The sequence below is a fragment of the Phoxinus phoxinus genome (genome assembly GCF_949152265.1).
Source record: "Phoxinus phoxinus genome assembly, chromosome: 14".
In the NCBI taxonomy this organism is placed as follows: Eukaryota; Metazoa; Chordata; class Actinopteri; order Cypriniformes; family Leuciscidae; genus Phoxinus; species Phoxinus phoxinus.
Genome location: NC_136889.1, coordinates 24,585,437 through 24,610,023, shown reverse-complemented (window position 1 = coordinate 24,610,023; position 24,587 = coordinate 24,585,437). Strand labels below are relative to the sequence as shown.

The 24,587-nt window shown below is 37.8% G+C and overlaps 2 protein-coding genes across 2 annotated transcripts in view; one reads left to right on the top strand and one right to left on the bottom strand.

Moving 5' to 3' along the window:
* Positions 1-23,282, top strand: part of epas1b (endothelial PAS domain protein 1b) — a 51,495-nt gene extending 28,213 nt beyond the window's left edge. The window contains exons 5-16 of the mRNA XM_079635717.1: positions 1,324-1,436; positions 1,520-1,722; positions 5,075-5,181; positions 15,571-15,718; positions 17,116-17,324; positions 18,544-18,734; positions 18,825-18,938; positions 19,996-20,459; positions 20,540-20,636; positions 21,724-21,829; positions 22,220-22,360; positions 22,448-23,282. Coding sequence (XP_079491843.1) covers positions 1,324-1,436; positions 1,520-1,722; positions 5,075-5,181; positions 15,571-15,718; positions 17,116-17,324; positions 18,544-18,734; positions 18,825-18,938; positions 19,996-20,459; positions 20,540-20,636; positions 21,724-21,829; positions 22,220-22,360; positions 22,448-22,599 — 2,045 coding nt within the window. The 3' untranslated portion in view covers positions 22,600-23,282. The remainder of the gene's footprint in view (positions 1-1,323; positions 1,437-1,519; positions 1,723-5,074; positions 5,182-15,570; positions 15,719-17,115; positions 17,325-18,543; positions 18,735-18,824; positions 18,939-19,995; positions 20,460-20,539; positions 20,637-21,723; positions 21,830-22,219; positions 22,361-22,447) is intronic.
* Positions 9,964-14,284, bottom strand: LOC307010561 (uncharacterized protein; the record flags this gene model as incomplete). The annotated part of the gene is made up of 2 exons (XM_079635348.1): positions 13,430-14,284; positions 9,964-10,087 (listed from the first exon to the last, which is right to left on the bottom strand). Exons 1-2 carry the CDS (start codon positions 14,152-14,154, stop codon positions 9,964-9,966), a joined length of 849 nt encoding a protein of 282 aa, XP_079491474.1. The 5' UTR covers positions 14,155-14,284.
* Positions 23,283-24,587: the final 1,305 nt, after the last annotated feature.

The window sequence follows — 24,587 nt, the reverse complement described above, 5'->3', positions numbered from 1 at the left end:
AGACACACAAACAAGTATGTAAAGCCCTAATGCAAAGAAAACACATAGCTTCATAGGAGACGATTAGCTATGTGAAGAAAAAACAATCATACGTTCAAAACAACAGACCCACAACCCCTTACCCTTTTATTCTGTGTATCCTTTATTTGACCTCCACACTTTCATACCCCTCTCTGCATGCTTCTTTCAACCTCTCTCCTCTGTGTTGTTGAGGTCAAGTTTCATTGTGCTTTTTCAGGTGTTTGCCACCTTCACTATGATGAAACTTTGCAGCACGCCGCTCCTTCTCGTTTGAGTTGTTGGTCGAGCTGTTGAGAATGTCATGTGGTCACCTGTGACGTGGGGTCACAAAAGACTGCTTTGGCAGACAATATATAAATGGCTGAGGGGGAAATATGCTAACACGGGACAGTCTGTCAGCGGTCGTGGGCGGAGCATGAGCAATATGAGCAGAACTGCTTGATTATTGAGTGTTTAGACATTTTGAGGATTAAAAAAGAAAAAGAAAAGAGTCAATAGATTTTTTTCATTGTTTGGTGGTTGTGTCCACACAGTGCAAAGACACATGTATATGCAAACACCATATAAAAGTAACTCCATAACCCCTTTCTGTCCTTCCATTTAAAAGTCCAGGTAACCAAAACTTAGAAGATCCAATAATGACAATCGGTTTAATCTAAGTTTTGTAATCCAAAAAGGGTCATAAAGTCGTCGTAAATAAAAGCATAAATTAAATCTGTTCATCATACAAACCGATTGTATCTTGAAGACTTGGATTTGCGATTGTCCATGTTTTTTTGTATGACTGTATGATTTATGGTGAAGTGCCCTTGAGCCCTTACTCAGGAAATAGGCTATACAAATTAAACATTATTATTTGTTAGTTTGGTTTTAGCTTACAAATTTATTTGTACAAAAGCGATGATATCAAAAGCCGAAAGTGTTTTGGAATTTGAGAACCCGATAACCCGAGAGTTTAAGCTTCTGTATGCACACAAGAAGAATGCTAGGAATGTTTCCCTGGGATTTTTAGCCCATTTCTAACGTGTGTGTGTGATTTTTGGGAACAAATTTGAGACCAAAAACCTCCCCATTTGTACAACTGGTACAAAAATGAAGTAATTTTTTTTTAACCGGTTTTTTTTTTTAACCGGTAGGGTTACTGTAATGGGGATAGAATATACAGTTTGTACAGTAAAAAAAAAAAACATTATGTCTATGGAATGTCCCCATTTAGATAGCTAAGTAAACGTGTGTGTGTGTGTGTGTGTGTGTGTGTGTGTGTGTGTGTGTGTGTGTGTGTGTTTGTGTGTTAATCTGCAGGCATGGGAAAGAAAGGCAAGGAGCTGAATACTGAGAGGGATTTCTTCATGAGAATGAAATGCACAGTCACGAATCGCGGGCGCACAGTCAACCTCAAGTCAGCCGGCTGGAAGGTGAATAACTTCTCTTTTAGGACAAGCGCTGACCTGGAGTCAGGCTTTTTTGCAACACATAAAGATAATGGTTGTTCTTGCAGGTCCTGCACTGCACAGGGCACCTGAAGGTGTGTAACACCTGTCCCACACGAGTGCTCTGTGGTTTTAAAGAGCCGCCGCTCACCTGTGTGGTCATGATGTGCGAGCCCATTGCCCATCCATCAAACATCGACACACCGCTCGACAGCAAGGCGTTTCTGAGCCGCCACAGCATGGACATGAAGTACACTTACTGTGATGACCGGTAACTCCCCTCTCCAAACACACAAACCTGTGTAAATGTGCATTTTGAGTAAATTGTATTGACACTGGAGTCGCTCATAAATGCTAAACACAAACACATTTCCTCTTCAATACACACCATCAATAAAGAGTACTCTTAAGATAAAAAAAGGTCTAAAATAAAATTGCATAGTAATTAATATTAGCAATTCTATTAGCATTTAACATTATTAAATAAGCAATTTAGTAAATGTGCTTTTGTCCTTTTTTGTTTCTTTTTATCTTCAATTTTCCTTGAACTTAAGCTTAAACTTATTTTATTTCAGTTAGTTGCCAAGGTAAATGTGGTTTTAGATTTCTAAATATTGTATTTTATTCTATTTCAGCTATATTTAAATTAATGAAAAGGATTTTTGATTTTTGCAATAACAACACTGGTAGTATGATACATTCTTTACAATAAATTATCATGTATAAATTAAAAGTACACCCATATGTACCATGCGCCAAAATATAAAGGTCACTGTCTGCAGAAGGAGAAATATGTAAATGTGCACAAAGCGATTCATTGGCCAAGTAAAACGCAGTTGACACTCCAGGCATTTCAGTGTCGTTGTGGAAATGTCTCCGTAGCATTGCTGAACATTACGGGCATTGTTTACACTGTAACATTTCATCTGGACTCTTCCGACAATTGACTCAATATTCCCTACACAGTACACACATAGTTCAAAGTGTTTGCCGTCATGTTTTCTGTGATTTAATGCCCCGCCAAATAATCACAACGCCAGACCGCAACGCTAAACCTGCTTCCCTGCTAATGAAGTTAACAGAGAGAGAGGCATTAAGGGGTCTTACAACACGTTGTCGTTGTTTTAACATGCATAAACACCAGAAGTTCATGACAATCTACTAAAAATGATAATACTGTATAAACATTAAATGTATAAACTATTTAATCAAAAAATTAAATGACGTATATGATTTTAAATATAAAAGATTTGTGTGGACCTTTTTTTCTTTTCTACAAATATTCATTTTTGAATTATTACTATTATGACGTTTTGGGGAGGGTTGTACTATTTGACACTGTCTTGACGACCTGAACACACCTTGTCTTAAAATGCCAAATTAGCCGATGTTTTTAAAATACTTTTTTTTTTTTTTTTTAGCGTTTATTCTCCATACAGTTACTGATTACTTTTCCCTCAAAAAAGTCAAAATGAGTTTTAAGTCAGACTCTTTTAAGTAAGTCGTTCTTATGATATATATTAGGGCATATAAATGTTAATTTGCAGTTTAATACGTTGCTTATAATAAGCAACGTATTAAACTGCAAATTAACATTTATATGCCCTAATATTTATCATAAAACCAATAAACGCATGTTACAGACGAAATATGAAAGACAATATTTCGTTGACTAGTTTTGGATAGATTATAAATAAAATGTATTTGTATAAGCAACGTATTAAACTGCAAATTAACATTTAAATGCCCTAATGTATATCATAAAAACTTTATAATCTATCCAAAACTAGTCAACAAAATGTTGTCTTTCATATTTCGTCTGTAACATGGGTCGATCGTTTTTATGTTATATATTAGGGCATGTAAATGTTAATTTTCAGTTTAATACGTTGCTTATACAAATACATTTTATTTCAACATATTTCAGTCGATTTTTACTCATCTCAGTATAGCAAAATAGTTTGGTAAAAGCTGTTCATTCATTCACACACAGAAACGCGATTCATATTTAAATAGTCTTTTTGTGGTTTACAGACACTCGCTATTAGAACAAAGCATATAAGAATAAAAAACTTACTATTCCTCAGCTGGACCCGTTGCTCCTCAAAATACCAGCACTTCTGAGGTACATTTTCCAGGATTATTTAATGTTATAATAACTGATACTGGGTGCCAAAAATATAGTGCCATGTAATTGGATGCATGTTGGATAATGTACTGTTTGTCTGCGACGCTTACATAAGGGAATGGAAAAAACCTGGAAAAACATCATTATATTAAAGACCAGATGAGACATGTATAATGGACGTAATGATTGGTTAAAAGTTAAAAAGTTCCATAGTAGCAGTCCCTGCTTCCTAGAAGAGCTCTGACTTATGTCACCTTCAGAATAAGAGAAAATCAGAGTAATTTCACTTACTCAACCACATATCCAGTGGTAATTATGGTCATTATTATGATGTCAGCGCACACAAATTTAGAGAAGATTGGTCTAAACCGTGGTTTGGAGCATAGCGTCTATGGAAAGATGTGTCCAGGGCCTTCATTAAACAACCCATTTGTTCTATTTCAAAACAGCTTTTAAACTGTTTTCCCATTTGTTTTGTTTTTTCTCATAGATGATGAAAAAAAACACCTGTTTTTGTGTAGGTGTGTCGCTGTGATTGTCTGTCTGTCTGTCTGTCTGTCTGTCTGTCTGTGTGTCTTTTGCCTCATCAGCTCAGAGGTGGTTAGTTCAATGACAGGAGAATAGAGGGCTCTTTAATGAACAGAAGCCTGCAGACACACTCATGCATACAGAGTCAGTGACCTGCAGCTGTCTGGCATTATGTAACTTCAGTACAAGGATCAGCTCAATACACCAAACGCACACTTTCATAACCAAATAATACCCCTGTCACATTCATTACACACAATCACACATTGCCTTGTGCTCTTGATTAAAGAGTAAAAATGACTTTAACCATGAAGAGGAAAATGTTATGTAAAAAATAATATTAAAAAAATGGGAAGAAATGAATGAGCCATTCATTTTTTTTATAACTAAATAACTAATAAATAATTATTACAAAAATAATAATAAAATATAAAAGTGTTTTCAACGTAGCACTTTTTTCATTAATGACAAATGTGTGGTTGTGTGTGTTTATTATCAGCAATAAGTGTGGCTTGCCAAACAATTGTCAGAAGCACTATTGATTTTATTAACAAGAAATATATTTATTATATTAATAATTAGTACATTCATAAAGATGTTAGTACAGAGCTAATTTTCCCTTCACCAGGTCTAATTTAATTTGTTAAGTGTAAAATAGTCAATGTTAATTGTTTTCTCCATATACAGTTAATAAGGATATATTAAATATTTAATATTTATATAAAATATGTGTGTGTGTGTGTGTGTGTGTGATTTTATCATACATTCGAATAATTCACTCTCAGAAAACACTAGGTCTCTGAAAACTCAGCCAAACAAATCACATGAAATGGATCATTGTTAAATTGGCTTAAAAAAATACTAAGCTTGTACAGATCAGAGAAAATAGCTGAGAGCTTTAGAACAATTCTGTGTATGTGTGTGTGTTAATGTCTGTGTTAATATTAATTGCCTCTCACTTTTCCAGAGTTACTGAGTTGATGGGATACAGTCCTGAAGATCTTCTCGGTCGATCTGCATATGACTTCTACCACGCTCTGGACTCCGACAACGTCACCAAAAGCCACCAGAACCGTATGTGTCATTCATTTCCCCCTTCAGCACTTAGCTTCTGTTAGACTGTAAAACTACAAGTTCACACTTCAAGTACCGGTAGGTGTTATTGGTATATAATTGAACACATTTAAGAAAAGGAAATCACATGCACATGTTTAATCTTATGACTGCTACAAAACACATACACTCCTGACATTGCCTTACCATTGCGTGCATCAAACGATGCCGTGTGAGCGAACCGAGGAAGAGGATTAGAGAGTGTGGTTGGAAAGCAAGAGCTTCTAAGAAAGAGCAGCGGATCAGGTCAGCACAGGTGGCGAGGTTTGCGTTCCCAAGGTTTACGGTTTCAACCACAGAACAAGTCAGCATTAAACCACTCTGTGTGTAACTGCTATCTGATATCTGAAACTTCACGTCTATATAGTATATGTACAGTACTTACACGTATGCAGACACATGCAAGTACACATTTGCACTCTCTGTATCACTCCTGCATGCATAAAGCTATTGACCTCTTTTCCCCAGTGGTTTCATAATGCTCTGAATCCCATTCATTGTCCATTGTATAATTAAACATTTGTTGAAAAACTATTTTTTCAGAATACTACCCATAAAATGTCCCTACTACATGACAGATATCACTGAAATATGTGAGATATCATACCTGTCTCTGTGTCCTAGACTCTCTAAAAAGAAAAAGGGAGGCAGCCCTCACTTTTTAGCCAATCAGAAATGTTATCTGCCTGTCAATCATTTTGCACGTTCATAAAATATTTAGTTTCAAGAAATGAATACTTTATTCAGCAAGAACACATTAAATTGATCAAAAGTGACAGTAAAGACATTCATAGACATTATGTAGCCCCGACCCTTTTTCAGTGCTGCACTCGTTGTGTTCTGTCTTCCAGCTTGTATTTCCACAGCATGAAGGTAAGATCTTACAGATTTATGAATGAACCGTTTGTTTTGAAATCTTCCCGGCATTTTATGACATCCGCCTCAAACATGACAATGCTGATAACTTTCTTTAACTCTACAATAAGTAAATCCAAGCTATACCCCATAAACAGAAGTTCAAACACAAAATTCTAAAGATGGCTGCTCGCTTATTTCTCTGGCGGATACGGTCAAATGATTTATATTCTAAATGCTGTTCTTTTGAACTTTCTATTTTATCAGTTTCCATAAAAAATATTAAGCAGCACAAAGATTCTGTCATGAAACTTTAGATGCCAAATGCTGATAGGTCCTTAACTCAATTTGCTTGCAATCACATTTATTGTTTCCTGCTGTATCAGCAGCCAATGAGCTTGCTGTTCAACTTTCAAATACTTTCAGAAACCCTCCACCTTCCCCAGCTCCACCTGTATAGATCCCAAAAGTGGGCCGTGGAGTGTGCAGTCAAATAAACAACGTCAACAACAAAAAACATAATTCTTAATGTTTTGCTGATGCAAGACTTTTATTTTGAAAGAATTGCGTGAAAGCGGTTGACACTTCTGTCAAATAGTCAGTAGCTGCTGTCAGATGAGTTGTTGTCAGAGTATATGTCAGTCATTATTCTAACGTTATATATGTCTAACTGTGCTATCAGCTGTTATACTGCGCTAGTAGCGCGCACTCTTCAATTGCACTTGCAAATGCGGTGGCTCGTGCTATACAGTATATCGCTTCACTGTATATAAAAAGCGTCAAAAGAACGAAGAATATGTATTGTCGTAGTTATGCTGTCAATTAGAAAGTCACAAAATAACAATACCAATAAATCACGTTACTGGTACGCCATGTGTTAGCTGAGAAGGATGTGCATGTAGGAATGATGTTCATTCTATTCATCAGCAGCAGTTTCCATGTTTCATTAACAGTTAATTTTGGTATTGTGTGTTCACCATGGTAACTTTTGTTTCCATAACTCCAAAATGCCACTTTATTTTCACTTTGTGTTATTTTGTATATTTTTAAATGACTATGGTGGCTCATACCAACTTACTACCAACTCACATTATGAATTTTTGTTGTTGTTTTTCGTTTCGTTGAAAACTCGTTGTCCACAATTATTGGCACCCCTAGAATGTATTACGAGTAAAATATCGCTGAAGTATATTCCCATTAATATGTACCTTTTTTTTAGCACACCAGGGTGACTAGGAACATGAAATTGTCTAGCTATGACTTCTTTCACAGGAGTTTAAATATGAGGAAACACAATTCCCTTAATCATCCATCACAATGAGTAACGACAAAGAATAGCCTATCTGATGTCAGAATATTGTTGAGCATCACAAAATAGAAAGTGGCTGTAAGAAAATAACTAAATAATTGAAAATCCCCATTTTGACCATCAGGGCAATAATTAAGAAGTTCCATTCAATTAATGAATCTGCCAGGAAGAGGACGTGTGTCTATATTGCCTTAATGGACGGTGAGGAGGATGGTTTGATTGGCCAAAGACTCTTCAATAATCACAGATGGAGAATTGCAGAGATTAGTTGAGTCTTGGGGTCAGAAAGCCTATTCAAAAAAAAAAAATCAAACGACCCCTACATCCCCACATGTTCTTTGGGAGGGTTTCAAGAAAAATGCTCCTCGCTCATTCAAAAACAAACTCCAGCATGTTCAGTTGTCAGACACGACTGGAACTTCAAACGCCACAGGGTTCTGTGGTAAGATGAAACTAAAAAAGGAGCTTTTTGGCAGCAAACACGTTAGAGGAGTTTGGTGCACACACAAGGATAAAAAGTACCCCATGTGTACAATTTAATATACCATTGGATCTTTGATGTTGTGGGCATATTTTTCTGCTGGAGGTCCTGGACTTCTTGTTCAGATACATGGCATCGTGGATTCTATCAAATATCAACAGATAAAAAACAAAACCTGATGGCTTTTGCTAGAAAAATAATGGGCCGTGGATTGATCTTCCATCAGGACAACGATCCAAAACAAACATCAAAATCAACACAAAAATTATTACGGAGCACAAAATTAAGCTTCTGCCATGACCGTCTCAGTTCCCTGACCTGATGAGTGGAGTGAACTGAAGAGAAGAAGCACCAACATGGATCTGGGAATCTGCAGGATCTGGAGAGATTCTGTATGAAGGAATGGTCTCTGATCTCTTGTCAGGTGTTCTCCAAACTCATCAGGCATTATAGGAGAAGACTCAGAGCTTGGTGATTGCAAAAAGTATTAAATTAAAGGGTGCCAATAATTGTGGCCAACGTGTTTTGGAGACATTTATTTCGTAATTGATTCCGCCTCCCCCCCCACCCCCCACTTTCAATTCAATTATTTTACTTCAATGAAAGGATTGATTTTTGCAATTGAAAAGAGTCAAAAGGATAAACAATGCAGATTTATTTTTTACAGCCATTTTTTATCATATTTACCAGGGGTGCCATTAAATCTGAACACAACTGTATCATCATCATACATACAAACACATACATCAGCCAGAGTTACTCATCTCTCGTCTTTTTACCATCAACCTGCTGCAAGCATCTAATTGCCTTTTAAGCTTTCATTTATCGCTCTCTTTCTTGCTAAGCAGAGGTGAAACCTAATATCTGTTGACGTTCACAAACAGACTGTCCGCACACAGCAAACAACGAGATATATACCCCCCACCCACCCCCCGAATCAAATTGCATTTCAGACAAATTGCATTTCGCATACATGTTTGAGTTATGAATACGATTCAAAAGAGCCTTATTGGATTGGCTCTATTAAGGATGACCGTAGCAGCCATTAGGACATCTTGAACCCCATTAGGAGTGACAGAGGAGATAAGAACACAGCAGTAGGCAGCTACGGTGCTCCTCAGCCTGGCCAGGTGTCCCAGATTGCTCCATAATCAGATGCTGGATGTGGAGTGGCTTTTGTCCACCGTGACGTTAACATGTAATTAGAGTCTTTTCAAAGTGTGTAGAGGAGAAAAAAAGTGTTGATCTGGATTAGGCTTGTTGAGAGGTAGAGAGTGGGGCTGCCTCGTGACTGTGAGTTTCAATCCACCACTTATTTGTCTCTTTCTTTTCTCACCAGAGCTCACGTTCATCACTTGAACTTTCTAAGAGCTTCTATGATTTATTAAACAACCAGAATAAAACAACCATTCCTATACATGAAGACAGTCTTACGAATTGTATACTTTTCAGAAAGGAAATGCATATAAATTTAGAAGCACTCCTCAAACAGGGTGATAGTTCTGGATTTTCTGTTACTCTCTTCCATTCACTTTTGAGAGAAATTTTGCTCTGATTTTGTCGTCATAATTTGCCTTTGGTAGCATCTACACTGTACATTTTGCCTGTAAAAACAAAGAATGACTAACCAAAAACGAATTTTTTTTGTACACAAGTACAAATATGTAAAGTAAAGCCTGTTGTATGCTTCTGCATCAACTCCACGCCGTAGCTACGCCGTCACTCCTACGGCGTCGTGGCCGTTTTATGGTTCTGCGTCGGGATGTGTTGCATCGCGGTGCATTTCACCGCGAGAACGCTAGGGGGACGGTATCACAGCCCTTGTGGTCTGCGTCGCCTCGACGCGTAGTTAAAATTTTTTGGAGGTGCACGTCGAGCTACGGCGGAGGGGGCGGAGAGGGGTTCGCGTCGACGCAGAAGGGTCTGCGGGGGCACGCCGTGGATTCGACGCAGAAGCATAAAACAGGCTTAATTCAATTCAATTCAATTCAAGTTTATTTGTATAGCGCTTTTCACAATACATATTGTTTCAAAGCAGCTTTACAGAAAATGCATTTCAAAAATGTACAAACAAAACTACAGTTAGTTAAGCATAAATTTAGGGCATAACATATCGCCGGCGTTGGGTCGTCTCTTCACAGGCGTCGAGTCGTCTCATCACAGGCGTTGGGGCATCTGAAGTCTCCATGAGAGGCTGGATACATAACTGGAGCTGACGAACTCTATTTGAGTTATAACAACAAAAAAGGCAGATGGGAAATAATTAGCGTAGCTGCTGTTCATAATATGAATGCATTTGATCTAATGTAACTGTAGTATAAAAGGTACGATGCATTATGTGAATGCTTGGCTAAAGAGATGCGTCTTTAGTCTAGTTTTAAACTGGGAGAGCGAGTCTGAGCCTCGGACAATATCAGGAAGGCTATTCCAGAGTTTAGGAGCTAGATGTGAAAACGCCCTCCCTCCTTTAGTGGACTTAGTTATCCTAGGTACGACCAGAAGCCTCGAATTTAGCGATCTTAAAGAGCACGATGGATTGTAGGGCGATAGAAGATCCCTTAAATACACAGGAGCTAGACCATTTAGGGCTTTATAAGTCAGTAACAATACTTTGTAATTGATACGGAACTTAATAGGTAACCAGTGTAGAGATGATAAAATTGGCGTTAGATGATCATATTTTCTTTACCTAGTAAGAACACTAGCAGCTGCATTTTGGACTAACTGTAGCTTGTTTACGGAGGATGCAGGACAACCAGCTAATAAAGCATTACAGTAATCTAGTCTCGAGGTCATGAATGCATGAACTAACTTTTCTGCATCAGAAACTGAGAGCATGTTACGTAGCTTAGCAATGTTTCTAAGGTGGAAAAAGGCTGTTCTTGTGACATTTGAAATATGATTTTCAAAAGACAAGACGCGGTCTAGTATGACACCCAGGTCTTTTACTGTAGAGGATAAAGTAACAGGACGTCCTTCTAGATTAAGGTTGTATTGTAAGAGGTTTTGTGGGCAGTTTTTTGGACCAATCAGTAATACCACCGTTTTCTCTGAATTTAATAGAAGAAAATTACACGTCATCCAATATTTTATATCTTTAACACACTCTGTCATTTTAGATAATTTAGTGTTATCATCTGGTCGTGATGAAATATATAATTGAGTGTCATCAGCATAACAGTGGAAACTTATTCCATGTTTTCTTATAATATTACCAAGTGGCAGCATATAAATTGAGAATAGCACAGGGCCTAACACAGATCCTTGCGGCAATCCATAGTTTACTGACGTTATCTTTGATTTTTCCCCATTTAAATGGACAAAATGGTAACGGTCTGATAGGTACGATCTAAACCAGTTTAATGCCTGTCTCTGTACACCAGTGTAGCTTTGAAGTCGATCTAAGAGTATTTTATGATCTATAGTGTCGAACGCAGCACTAAGATCGAGTAAAACTAGTATTGAGATACAGGCTTGGTCAGAAGCTAAAAGTAAATAATTTGTAATTTTAACGAGCGCAGTTTCTGTGCTATGATGTGGCCTGAATCCTGATTGAAATTTTTCATAGATATCGTTTTCTTGCAAGAAAGAGCACAATTGAGCGGACGCAACTTTTTCTAGTATTTTAGACATAAATGGAAGATTTGAGATGGGTCTGTAGTTTGCTATGTTATTTGGATCTAATTGTGGTTTCTTAATAAGAGGTTTTATAACTGCCAGCTTGAACGTTTTTGGAACGTGACCTAAAGATAGAGACGAGTTAATAATATTAAGAAGAGGCTCTTCCACTTCAGGTAACACTTCTTTCAGTAGTTTAGTGGGTATTGGATCTAATAAACATGTTGTTGGTTTAGATGCAGTGATAAGTTTATTTAGCTCTTCCTGTCCTATAGTTGTAAAGCGCTGTAGTTGTTCTTGATGGACGATAATTGAGGCTGAATCATAAGACGCTGTCAGAGATTGCACATTTACAATTGTGTTTCTGATGCTTTCTATTTTCTCAGTGAAGAAATTCATGAAATCATTACTATTAAAATGTAATGGAATATTTTGGTTAGGTGATGTCTGTTTATTTGTTAATCTAGCCACGGTGTTAAATAAAAACCTTGGATTATTTTGGTTGTTTTCTATTAGTTTGCGGAGATGCTCAGCCCTGGCTGCTTTTAGAGCCTTTTTATAACGTGACATACTGTCTTTCCACGCGATTCTAAAGACCTCTAAATTAGTTTGTTTCCATTTGCGCTCTAAGTTACAAGTTTCTCTCTTGATAACATGCGTAGAACTGTTGTACCATGGTGCTTAAGTTTTCTCTCTGACCTTTTTTAATCTAATTGGTGCAACAATTTCTAATGTACTAGAGAAAATGGTGCTCATACTGCTAGTCATTTCCTCTAGTTCCTCTGTTTGTTTCGGTTCACTGAGGAGCGGAGATAGATCAGTTAAGCTATTAAAGAATCTATTTACAGTGGTTGGAAGGATTGTTCTGCCTGGTCGATAACGCGGCGCAACATAACACATTTCAGCCGTACGTAGTATGCAAGTTACCATGTAATGATCAGTGACATCATCACTTTGCGGTATAATATCTATATCGGTTGGATCAGTTCCATATGATATAATTAAATCTAGAGTATGATTAAGACGATGAGTGGGACCACTAACGTTTTGTTTGATCCCAAAAGAGTTTAATAAATCTGTAAACACAGCCCCTAACGCATCATTTGTGTTATCAACGTGTATGTTGAAATCTCCAACAATTATTGCCTTATCGACATTGACTAATAGATCTGAGAGAAAATCTGCAAACTCTTTTAGGAAATCAGCGTAAGGCCCTGGCGGTCTATATACAGTAGCCAAGGCTAGAGATAATAGGGATTTCATCTAGGAGCGTAACATTTAGCACAAGTACTTCAAACGAATCAAACCTGTGACCTGTTTTCTGAGTAACATTAAGAATATCTCTGTAGATTGTTCAGACACCGCCGCCACGACCAATCAGACGGGGCTCATGCTTATAACAGTATCCCGGTGGTGTGGACTCATTAAGACCGAAATAATCATTCGATTTAAGCCAGGTTTCAGTAAGGCAAAGTACATCGAAGCTATTATCTGTGACCATTTCATTTACAATAACCGCCTTAGGTGTAAGCGATCTAATGTTTAGAAGACCTAGCTTTAGAAATAGTTTTTGTTCACCAATATTGAGATTTTCTGGTTTAATCACAATTAGATTTTTCTTAGATCCTACAGTAGATTTATTGTTTGGCCTCACTAAACGAGGAATATACACAGTTTCTATATAGTGTTATACACTGGTGCTTATATCAATTAATTTGGGACAGCAAAGACTGTGATTTGGACTTTGACTTACTAGTCATATGGTGTCTAACGTCTTGGAGATGTTGTCCGACAGAACAGCCGCTCCGATTCTGCTGGGGTGCAGGCCATCAGCACGGTAGAGCCTAGGTCGCTCCCAAAACCGATTCCAATTATTTACAAAGAGCAGTCTCTGTTCATTACACCATGACATTAACCATTCATTTAGTGCAAACAATCTACTGAACCTTTCTTGTCCTTGTCGGTACGTGGGAAGCGGTCCAGACACGACGATCTTTGCTTCAGGCGATGTTCTGCGTACCGTCTCGATCAGGCTCCTGTAGTCCCTCTTCAGAACCTCCGTCTGCCGCAGCCTGATGTCGTTCACCCCCGCGTGCAGCACGACAGCTCCGACGCGCTTGTCACCGTTCAGGATCTCGGGGACCTGCGCAGCGACATCGAGAACACGAGCACCAGGAAAGCAGTGAGTGCGCACCATACCTTTACCTGAGGTAGCGCGGACATGCCGGACGATGGAACTGCCGATGATCACAGCGTCGTCGCGTTCCGTCTCGCGAAGAGGGGAGAAGCGGTTCCGGGTGGAGATCTCGAAGACCGGGAGGGGCGGAGAGGTCCTTGCTCTGGTCCTGGCTCGTGTCTTCCGCTGTGGCATCATCCAGGGTCCATGGTGCTGTGTCGGTGTCGGGGTGAACGACACCAGGGGTGCTCGGGTCCTGTGCAGAGAAATACACGGAGTAGAGGAGGCCGGAGTCGAAAAGTTACTAACCACTGACTTGTGGTGATCGGCGCGTGATGCTTTAAGCGCTGATCGCCGGTCTCGCAGCTCGGCCTGCCTCCCCAGCAGATCACGGATCTGCTTCTCCACGGACTCCAGCTCCAGCCGCACCGAATGCAGCTCAAACGTGTCCTCACCTGCACTCAGAGGTAGACACACATCCGATATATTCGCCATTATAACAGATGAACAATAAATTAGCAGTGATACTACCAATATCACTACTAATTTAGGACTGAAATCATGGATAGAACCCGTATCCTTTCAGTGATACGAGTGTGAATAAGATGATCGATAGGCGAGACCACGCGTGCAATGCTAGCGGGCTAACGTTAAGGATAGTAATGGAAGTTCGGAAAGTTGGATATAACTAGCGATATCAAAGCAATCCGATTGTTTTTTATAAAGAGTAGTATCGGAAATATGTTCACACGCTGGACAAATAGAAAATGCTCGTTTATAAATGAGTGTAAAGAAGAAAATCAAGGATTTATGAATCAATTCGACGGAGCTCCAACAAAAAAAACCTTAAGTCTCAGTGTATGTGAAGTTTTAGCTCACAATACCTCACAGATAATTTTTCATAGCATGTCAACTCTTTCCCGCATAGAAACATAGAAAACAGTTATTTTGAATTGTAATAATATTTCTCAATATTACTGTTTTTACTGTATTTTTGATCAAATAAATGCAGCCTTGGTGAGTAAAGAGACTTCTTTCAAAAGCATTTAAAAAAAAATTGTACTGATGCCGAAATTTTGAATGGTGGTGTACATAGAAAAATATCTTTCCTATATTTTTTAACAATAATACTTTAATACATTAAAGTATTTTAACGATTCAGTGGGAAGGAATATATGCAAATTTTCTACATTGTTAGATGATGTACAACTCTATATTTAGCTATTGTAGCTTTCCTGTAGCTCAAACAGTAGAGCGTTGGTGCTTGCAACGCCAAGGTCATGGGTTCGATTCCCTGGGAAAGCAAGAACTGATAAGATTGTAAATGTGCACCTTGAAATGCAATACAAGTCGCTTTGGATAAAAGCGTCTGCCAAATGCATAAATGTATTGCCGAGCTTGTTGACTCAAGGACACTTGCCTCTTCTTAGAAACTACAGTACATGTTTCTATGCGACTTCCTTTCCAACCGTGTGTATGAAGTCGCCAGGCTTTCTACGACAACACTGCCGTCCTGCAGAGCAGTGCAAGCACAGGCTGGGAATAAACCATATGACCCGAAGCCAATGCTTTCCCACGACAGATCTGGACCGAGTCCAGCGCGAACGTGCCATGGAGACAGACTGTCAAAACTCAGACCAGCAATCCCTCATTGTCTGCGTCTCTCTGTTTGTCCTGTTGCTTATGTTAGCTTTCCCTTGATGGGTCTGGCTGTCTGTCCCAGTTTGTTATAGCTACCCAAGACCCACTTAGTCATTAGACATGTTATTTTGGAGATCTCTGAGAAAACATTTGGAACAGACCGTTTAATCGAAACAAATCATTACAAAATTGAGAAGAAAAAGTCGATTTAAAAAAATTTATGTGTTCTAAAAATGTTTTTTACATTATTCTCTGCTCTTTCCTCTTTAGTGTGCAGTAAAGGCCAGGCGGTGAGTGGTCAGTACAGGATGTTGGCTAAGAATGGCGGCTATGTGTGGGTGGAGACCCAGGGTACCGTCATCTACAACAGTCGCAACTCCCAGCCCCAGTGCATTGTGTGCGTGAACTACGTGCTGAGGTAAGGCAAAAAAAAAAAAAAAGGTGACAAAGCTTGGGATGTGTTTGTACTGTATCTGCACTTTCTGTTCTCTGACTCATCGACGCTTGTAATCCAATTAAAGACAAAGAATACAACTTAAAGGGAAAGTTCACCCAAAAATAAAAATTACCCCATGATTTACTCACTCTCAAGCCATCATAGGTGTATATGGTATTCTTCTTTCAGACGAATACAATCGGAGTTATATTAAAAAAATGTCCTGGCTCTTCCATAATTTATAATTGCAGTGAATGGCTGTTTCTGTGCATCCATCCATGATAAAAGTTATCCACACGGCTCTGGGGGGTTAATAAAGGCCTTCTGAAATTTGTACATTTTCAAAACTTTATCGACTAAAATATCTAGCTTCTAGTTGACTTACGGCAAAAGATTAACACTTGACGATTTATGACGTAGGATGTAGGAGTATCTATGTATCTAGCCTGGGAAAACCCTGACAACCTTCCGACAAATTTGAGATTTGCTCTGCAAGTCCGTCTGGCCAAGAGCCCATTCAATCCCATTTCCAATTTTTCCAAATCGAGGCACCAGTCACAAACATTGAGGCAGGCTTTACACGATGACAATCGCTCTGATTGGTTTTAGGTCTATCCAATTGCGCCCAGAGACATTTGAGCGACATCTGCTGGTGCCCTTTGGAAATGGGCTGTGAATGAACCTTCCCCAGACCCACTCTGTTACGATGGAGCAGGGTCTGGTGTCAACCAGGCTAAGGAGTATCGTAAGCTTTGACACCTCTCCCGGTTCAAACAAACAGGGCTGGGCAACAAACTCAAGCTCCTCTGACATTTCTCTTTAAAAGGGTTTGTTTTAGACTTCTAAATCGTGACTGGTGTTTTGTTTTGCTCTACCCTTTGCACTCCCGCGTTCGTCAATGCGTCATGTGTCAAGGGTTACGGTTTATCCGTAAATCGATGTGTACGCCCGTCTGCCGGAAGCTAGTTATTTTAGTTGATTTAGTTTAAATATGGATATTTTTCTTACACGAACACATCGCTTCGCTTCAAGCACGATGCATGGAGCACTTTAATCATGGATGGATGCACTTATGGACTTATTCACTGCCATTATAAAGCTTGAAAGAGCCAGGACATCTGAAAGAAGAATGTCATATACACCTAGGATGGCTTCAGGGTGAGTAAATCATGGGGTAATTTTCTTTTTTTGGTGAACGGTTCACCCAAAAATGAAAACTATGAAATATTTTTTTTTTCTGTGGAACATAAAAGGAGAAAGTTTGATGAATGTTCACCCAAAACTCCTCCTTTCTCACTCAACTTTACTGTTACACTACAATGTTGTATGTATGGTGACACAAGAAGCTATCAACCTTCCATTGTGCTCTCTTTTCATAGTGATGTTGAGGATAAATCCATGATCTTCTCTATGGACCAGACTGAGTCTCTTTTCAAGCCTCACAACTTGAACAGTTTCTTCAGTCCAAGCAAAAGACCCCTGGGCAGTGATCCAGGTGAAGCGCTCTTCACCAAACTCAAAGAGGAGCCCGAAGAGCTCACCCAGCTGGCACCTACACCCGGTGACACCATCATTTCTCTTGACTTTGGTGAGAACAATAGTTTTTTTGCCGTTTTGGGCCGATATGGGATTTACAATGGTACCGATATCAGGAAACAGGGTGGCAGAAAGCAAATTAGACATATACAGAAGCTGAATTCTTAAGAAATAACATGCTGTTATTTACATACTGATAACAGTCTATCCTATACTGCAGTTTTTTCTTTCTTTTTTTTCTTTTCCAATAGTAAAAAAAAAGTATAATATAACAAAATAATATAAATATAACAAAAGATATATAGGCCTACTATTGTTCAGAAGTTTGATATAAGTTTAGTTTTTTTTTTTTTTTTAATTAAGAAAGTAATACTTTTATTCTACAATGACATATTACATTAATAAAAAGTGACAGTAAAGATATTTACAATGGAAAAAGATTTATATTTCAAATAAATGCTGTTGTTTTGAACTTTGTTGCATCACGGTTTACACAACTGTTTTTAACATTGATGATAATAAGAAATGTTTCATGGGCACCAAATCATCATATTAGAATGATTTCTAAAGGATCATGTGACACTAAAGACTGGAGTTAATGATGGATCAGAGGAATAAATTACATGTCAAAATATATGACTAAAATATATAATTTTTAACGGTATAGTGTATATTGCAATAAACTATTAATCTAATAATGTATAACGCTAATAATGTATAAAGCTAAACTAATAACAATAAAGCGCTATATATAAATGCAGTCCATTAATGAATAAATAATGATTCATTACTAATATATATATATATATATATATATAAATATAAATAATATATATATAAATATATAAGCAAATATTTTACTAAGAAAATCACTTCGGGCCATTTGGATTTTTTAACATATATTTATCCCCTAAAATGTTCTGTAACATTATGTTGGTGGGAATATTTTTGGCATATACTAATTTTGTATTGCATTTAAGTAATTTTTTTTATTTTATTTTATATTAAATATTATATTTTTATTAAAATACAGTAAACTAAATTGTAGTGACATCGTGTCTAACTTTCCTGACAATAATTATTTAATTAAATAATCGTAATTTTTTCGTTGTTAATGAGGCAAGCAGGTGCAGGGTTGTTAGCTAGTGTAGTCCCAAAAAGACCAAAAAACAAAACAAAAAAACAGCTAGTTAATCACCCCGGCTGATATATTGTTCTATCACTTATTTTATGCCACATCTAACTTCCTACAATACAAATATTTTCTTCAGGTCGGCCCCAGTATGAGGAGCACCCAATGTACAGCAAAGTGCCTTCTGTTGCTCCTCCTGTTTCTCACTCTATCCATGACGGCCACAAGCCGGGCTATGCTGGAGACATGCCCAAGATGGCCGCCACTTTCTCTGTGCCTCAAGCTCCGCCTCCCAGTAGTGCTACTCCTAGCCTAAGCAGCTGCTCTACGGTAAACTCAAATACCGAATCATCTTATCCTCGTATATTTTATTGATCACTGTACGGTATGTCTTCAATGCGCATCTTATATAATGAACAGCCCAGCAGCCCCGGAGATTACTTCACCCCAGTGGACAGTGAGCTGAAGGTGGAGCTGACTGAGAAACTGTTTTCCTTGGACACGCAAGAGACAAAGACTACCTGCAACCAAGAGGTTAATAAATATTCAGTCTGGAACGTTAATAATATTTTATTAATATTTAATATTTAAAGGGATAATTCACCCAAAAATGCAAATTCTGTCATCATTTATGGCTCAGGTTGTTCCAAACGTGTATGAATTTTTTATTTTATGCTGAACTCAAAAGATGTTTTGAAGAATATGGGTAACCAAACAGTTGATGGGCCCCATTGACTTCCATATCTATCCATTTAATATCGTATAATATGTTTAAACATCTGCAGATGTTGCTTATAACTGCACACTGCCATTTTTTTTGTTGTGAATTTGCTAGTAAATTTAACAAATAATTACGAAGAAACGGCAAGTAACGCATAACATTTCACATTCAATTTTGAAAAGTTTTCATACTCCATTTTTTTTACTTAAAAACATCTTTATTTGCAGTGAGACCTCTCTGTCAGTAATCTGCAATCAGGCTCAATCCTCTGTTACTAGCTCTAAAATTACGTTTTGGAATTAGCAACACACACAATAGTGTTTTAAGGACAAAAACTTAACTTGAGAAACGTCTTGAAATACATCAACTGAACAATGTTTGGAGGTGTGGCAACCGTAGTATAAGCAGAATAATTGACTCCGGGCCGTTGAATTATTGGAAAAGGAATGTATATCCGAAAAAAAATGCACAAACTCCGCTTCGAGTCGTGGACGCATTACCACTATTTGCATTGTACCACTTCACCACGCAATACCACTTTGTGTGCGAATAATTGTATTTTCCTAATAATTCAATGGTCCGTAGTCAATTAATCCTTACATATCTTTTGGAGTGCTCTTGGAGTATGTATTTATTTGTCATTTTAACTGTTGGAGATGGTGCGTAAAAGTGGATTTCAAAGATTTCTTATCCTGTTGTGCCCTCTATAGGCTATGATCAGCGACTAATCGACATCAAGCATCATGACAGAGCATAAAAGTTGATTAGTCGGTGCAACCTCTAGTCAATATAAGATTATGGGGGGAAAAAAACAGTTGTTGCATGTAGATTTTATTCTTTCTGACCATGACCTCTTCATGACCCTTCCAGACTGACTTGAGTGATCTGGACTTGGAGACTCTGGCTCCCTACATCCCCATGGATGGTGAGGACTTCCAGCTCAATCCCATCTGCCAGGAGGAGCCCGTGTCTGAGGTCGGAGGCCTGGGAGCTAACAAGCTGAGTTTCAGCAACATTACAAGCCTCTTCCAGCCCTTGGGGTCGCCTTCAGCTGACCCCTTCCAGTCCAACATGAGTTCAGGACGGGATGAGCAGAGCGTCAACGGAGGACCTGTTGAGTCATGGCCATCTGTTCCCTATAGCAGGGGTCCCATGCAGATGCCTGCTTACCATGATCCCGCCAGCACCCCGCTGTCCTCTATGGGAGGGCGTCAGAATCTGCAATGGCCACCTGACCCTCCATTAACCAGCAAGGCTGGAATGATGGATCCTTTAGCTGCAAAGCGCTCTTGCCAAACCGTGCCAGCAAATCGAATGCCATCTTATTTGCAAAGGTAATTCTGCATATTACAGGACGTTTCTCTTGGTTCAGTCGTAGGATTTGCATCGGATGACACCTGTGTTTGTTTTGCAGGCCCATGGAGAACTTTGCGCAGAACTACAGAGATATGAGTCCAGCTCGACTTGCTCTCGCTAACAGTTTCAAGCGCTCGTTCACGCAGATGAGCACGGTTGGTTCATTTTTAACTTGAAATGGCATGATTTGCTAAGTTTTCAAATATACACTTCCAGTCAAAGGTTTGGACACTACTTTCCAGTTTAGAATGATAATACATTCATGCTAAAAACTACAGGAAATTTGCAGTGACGACAAACTGTTAAACAAAAAACTGCCTCATATTTTATCTGGAAAGAGTTCCAATAGGCACATTTGACTGTCAATTTGTGAACACAACTTGGATAAGTTATGACAGGTAAACATGTCAGCTGTGTCAATTTCTCATGTTTAATAGTTATTTTAGTTGATTCTATTGATGTGTGAATAAAACATTATTTGAAGTGCATCTATCGTTCAATAGTCAATCAATAATAATTCAGTATGCTTTGTGCTTTGTTGATTTGTATATGAAACTAACACTGAGCTTTCAAATTCTGTCAATTTTAGAATGAAATTATAACAAGTAATGCACTCTTTAATGTGGCGTGACAGATCGTTGTAGTCGTAGTTTAAGCAGCATCTTTTCCTCTTTGCTAACACGAAATAAACAAGAATGAAGGTACAGTATGTTGAAAAAAAGAGCCATTCAATGTCTATGCCTCATTAGTCAGCTAGAAAAAAAATACTCTAGAGCGGAGCATTTTGCTAAATATAGGAACAATATTTAAAAATGATAAAACAAATATATGCCTTATATGTGCAATTGAAAATTTCAATTTGAAATATTTATATACAGCTCAGTTTTATTTCAGTGTTGATTCAATTAATTTGGTTTTGGTTTTCAGCTAAATGAAAACATTAATTTAGTTTTTGGTGTTTTGGTAAAAAAATTAATGTTGGTGCATCATTGTTTTTTAAGATCATGACAAATGTGAATTCAGTCTGGTCCAGTATACTTCAGTCAAGTTTATCCAAACATTTGCCTGATTGTATTATATATATATATATATATATATATATATATATATATATATATATATATATATATATATATATGTATATATATATGTTTATTTATTTATTTTTAATCCCATATTTGATCATTTTTATGTTTAAATGGTATCTTATAGTATAGTCTTATATCATTCTATATGTTTTAGGTTGAGACACCCGCCACTAAGTCACAACAGACAGCGTGGAAGAGACTTCGGCATGAAAGTTGTGCCGTGATGGAGAGGAAATCACTCAGCACTAACGCTTTGTCAGGTATTACACTGAAAATTGATTATAAGTGGTGTTTTTAAGAATTCCTTTTGAAAAACGACATTAACGACATTATTTATACATACTGTACACCCACACACATATTTTATGTAAACACAAATATATTGTTCCTATATGTATATATACAGTATATATATGTTTATGCTTTATGCAAAGTTTATGTTTTGATTTACTTCGTAGCTGTTTTTTGTTTTTTTTTGGTTCATGCTTTTTAACTATTTAACGAAGACTTTTTAAAAATGAATGGGAAAATACTTCCAGAACCAAGGCTGCTGAAAAAGTGGACGGCACTGTTGCACTAACAAAATGTTAGAAGATTTTAGCAGCTGTCTCACATAAAATAAATCAATAATCAAATGTATTTATACCTAGACAAAGACATGGCCCATAATAGAGGCATGGACCACCAGCACAGGAAGACCCAGTTTTCGGATAATCAGGCAGCGAAGCGCTACCGAGAACAGTGCTGCAACTATAGAGAGTTCAACATGCAGCCTTTCTCCAAAATGGATGGTGAGCTCTTAAATGATACAATCACACATCTGCACTTGTACTTTATGCACTGTTGATGCTGATTCTCTGGACTGGTTGTGTTCGCAGGAATTGCGAGTCGTCTTATCGGGCCCTCCTTCGAGACCTACTCTCTGCCTGAACTGACGCGTTACGACTGTGAGGTCAACATCCCGTTGCAAGGCAATCTTCATTTGCTGCAGGGCTGTGACCTCCTAAGAGCATTAGACCAGGCCACTTAGACCAGTTTCTAGAGAAATGCAGTCCCGCTTTACCCAGCCCTATCGCTCATCTCACCCTCACCAACTTGACAATAACTATCCCAGCTTTAGCACAACTCTGCTTGTACACAGTCATGCTTATACACCCTCACAGTCATACCGTACCTACCTGACTGCTTACATGGCAAATGTAGCTTTGATTCTCTTTTTATTGTCTACATCTTCATAAATTATATACATGTGCTAATTTTTTTTTAGTTGCGAGACAGTTTCTGAACGAATTTAAGTATTTTTGGAGGAGTTTAAATGTTGTGTTGACTTCGGCTGTGTTTCTCTGCTTGTCAGATGATTTCACTGAAACCGCTTTTAGCATATTTCCCTCGTCTTTTTCTCTGTCAACGTCGGACAAAGCAAAAAAAAAAAAAAAAAAAAAAAAATCTACTGTAAGCTACTTGTTTTTAAATGTTCTAACTTCTTTCATTTGTTTTAACTTTCCTACCTCTGACACATCATTAAAGACCCCATGAGATCAAAATGTCAGTTTTGAGCTTGTCTATATGCTAGTGCAGTGGTTCCCAACCTGGAGTCCAAGGTGTGTGTAATCCAAGCCTCTTTATTAAATAATCAATAGTATTAACAATAGCTGCTCTTCAGTCTGCATACATGTTCTGCTCTCCTTCCACTTGCTTCTCAACACTTCCCTCAAAAAAAAAATGGGTTCGCTCCAAATGAGGGGTTGCCAGATATCACCAAAAAGCAACCTGGTCTAATATATATATAATATTTTGTGCTTTAGGGAGGAGATAGTATTCTCAAAACAGGCCCCTTAAAATATGACTATCATGAATAAAATTGTTTAGTGGTTTTATTCAATAATGTTTAATATTTCACAATCAAATGACATGGATTATTATAATAATCCAACATATTCCATACGCAAGGAGAGGGGCTTCAAGGACAAAAGGTTGGGAACCACTGTGCTAGTGTACTACTAAAAGCTATACTTTTTTAGGAAAATGGAGAAAAATATTGATGACATCATCCTGCACTACAATGATTTTTGTCCAATCAGATTCTCTGAATGAGCATGTCCTTCCCTCTGAAATCAGCTAGTAAATAGCAAATCATGGTTCAAGACTGTCACATAACATAAAGGCACTTAATAAAAAATAAAATAAAAAACCATTCAATATTTCCAACCCAAACTTCCTGTTTCAGCAGGAAATTTCAGGAAAACTGTTCTCGCACGCCGTTTCATGGGGTCTTTAAGCCTTGTCTTCACTGACCACTTTCAATGTTTTTGTTATTCATGTGCCTTTGTTCGATTAGCAGCGATACTGTGTTTCTGTCTCTGATCTGTTTATTGCCTTATAGTGGAGACCACTTTAAATACATATATTTTTGTCAATTTAGCTGTAAACATACATATTTAAAGGAATATGCTCTAAGATTTCTACTATAGATTTCTACTTTGATGAAAAAGTTAAGCAATTATTTGTTCTGGTACTTTGTCTTGTCTACTCAGTAGATGTGAATCAGAGTCCTTATAGAGTCTGCATTGCTGGTGTCCTGTGTTTGTTCTTGGTGGCATTTTCTGGAAATATGCAAATGCATATTACATTTATTGGCAGGCCAGTACAGTTGGGTTCAAAATTTAAGAGTTGAGGAAAAAAAATCTGTTTTAGATACGTAGCATATTGGATCCTTAATTTTAATCTTAGTGATCTCTTGCATTGTTTAAAGATGGTGCTTTATGCCGTCTGACCCATATGCATACATAACTTGCATCTTTTTATTTGAATTGCCCTAAGGTTGTCTTTAAAGTTGAATCCTAAAGCGTCCAAATGGTCTGTTAGTATGACCGCTGCAATATGTAGTAATGTAGCAAGAAGTATGGTTGTTGATTTTTCTGTACTGTAATTTAGATCTTCTGTTAAATTCTAATGTAAACCGAAACCCCTGGTGAAAAAAAAGTGCACTCTAAAAAATGCTGGGTTGTTTCAACCCAA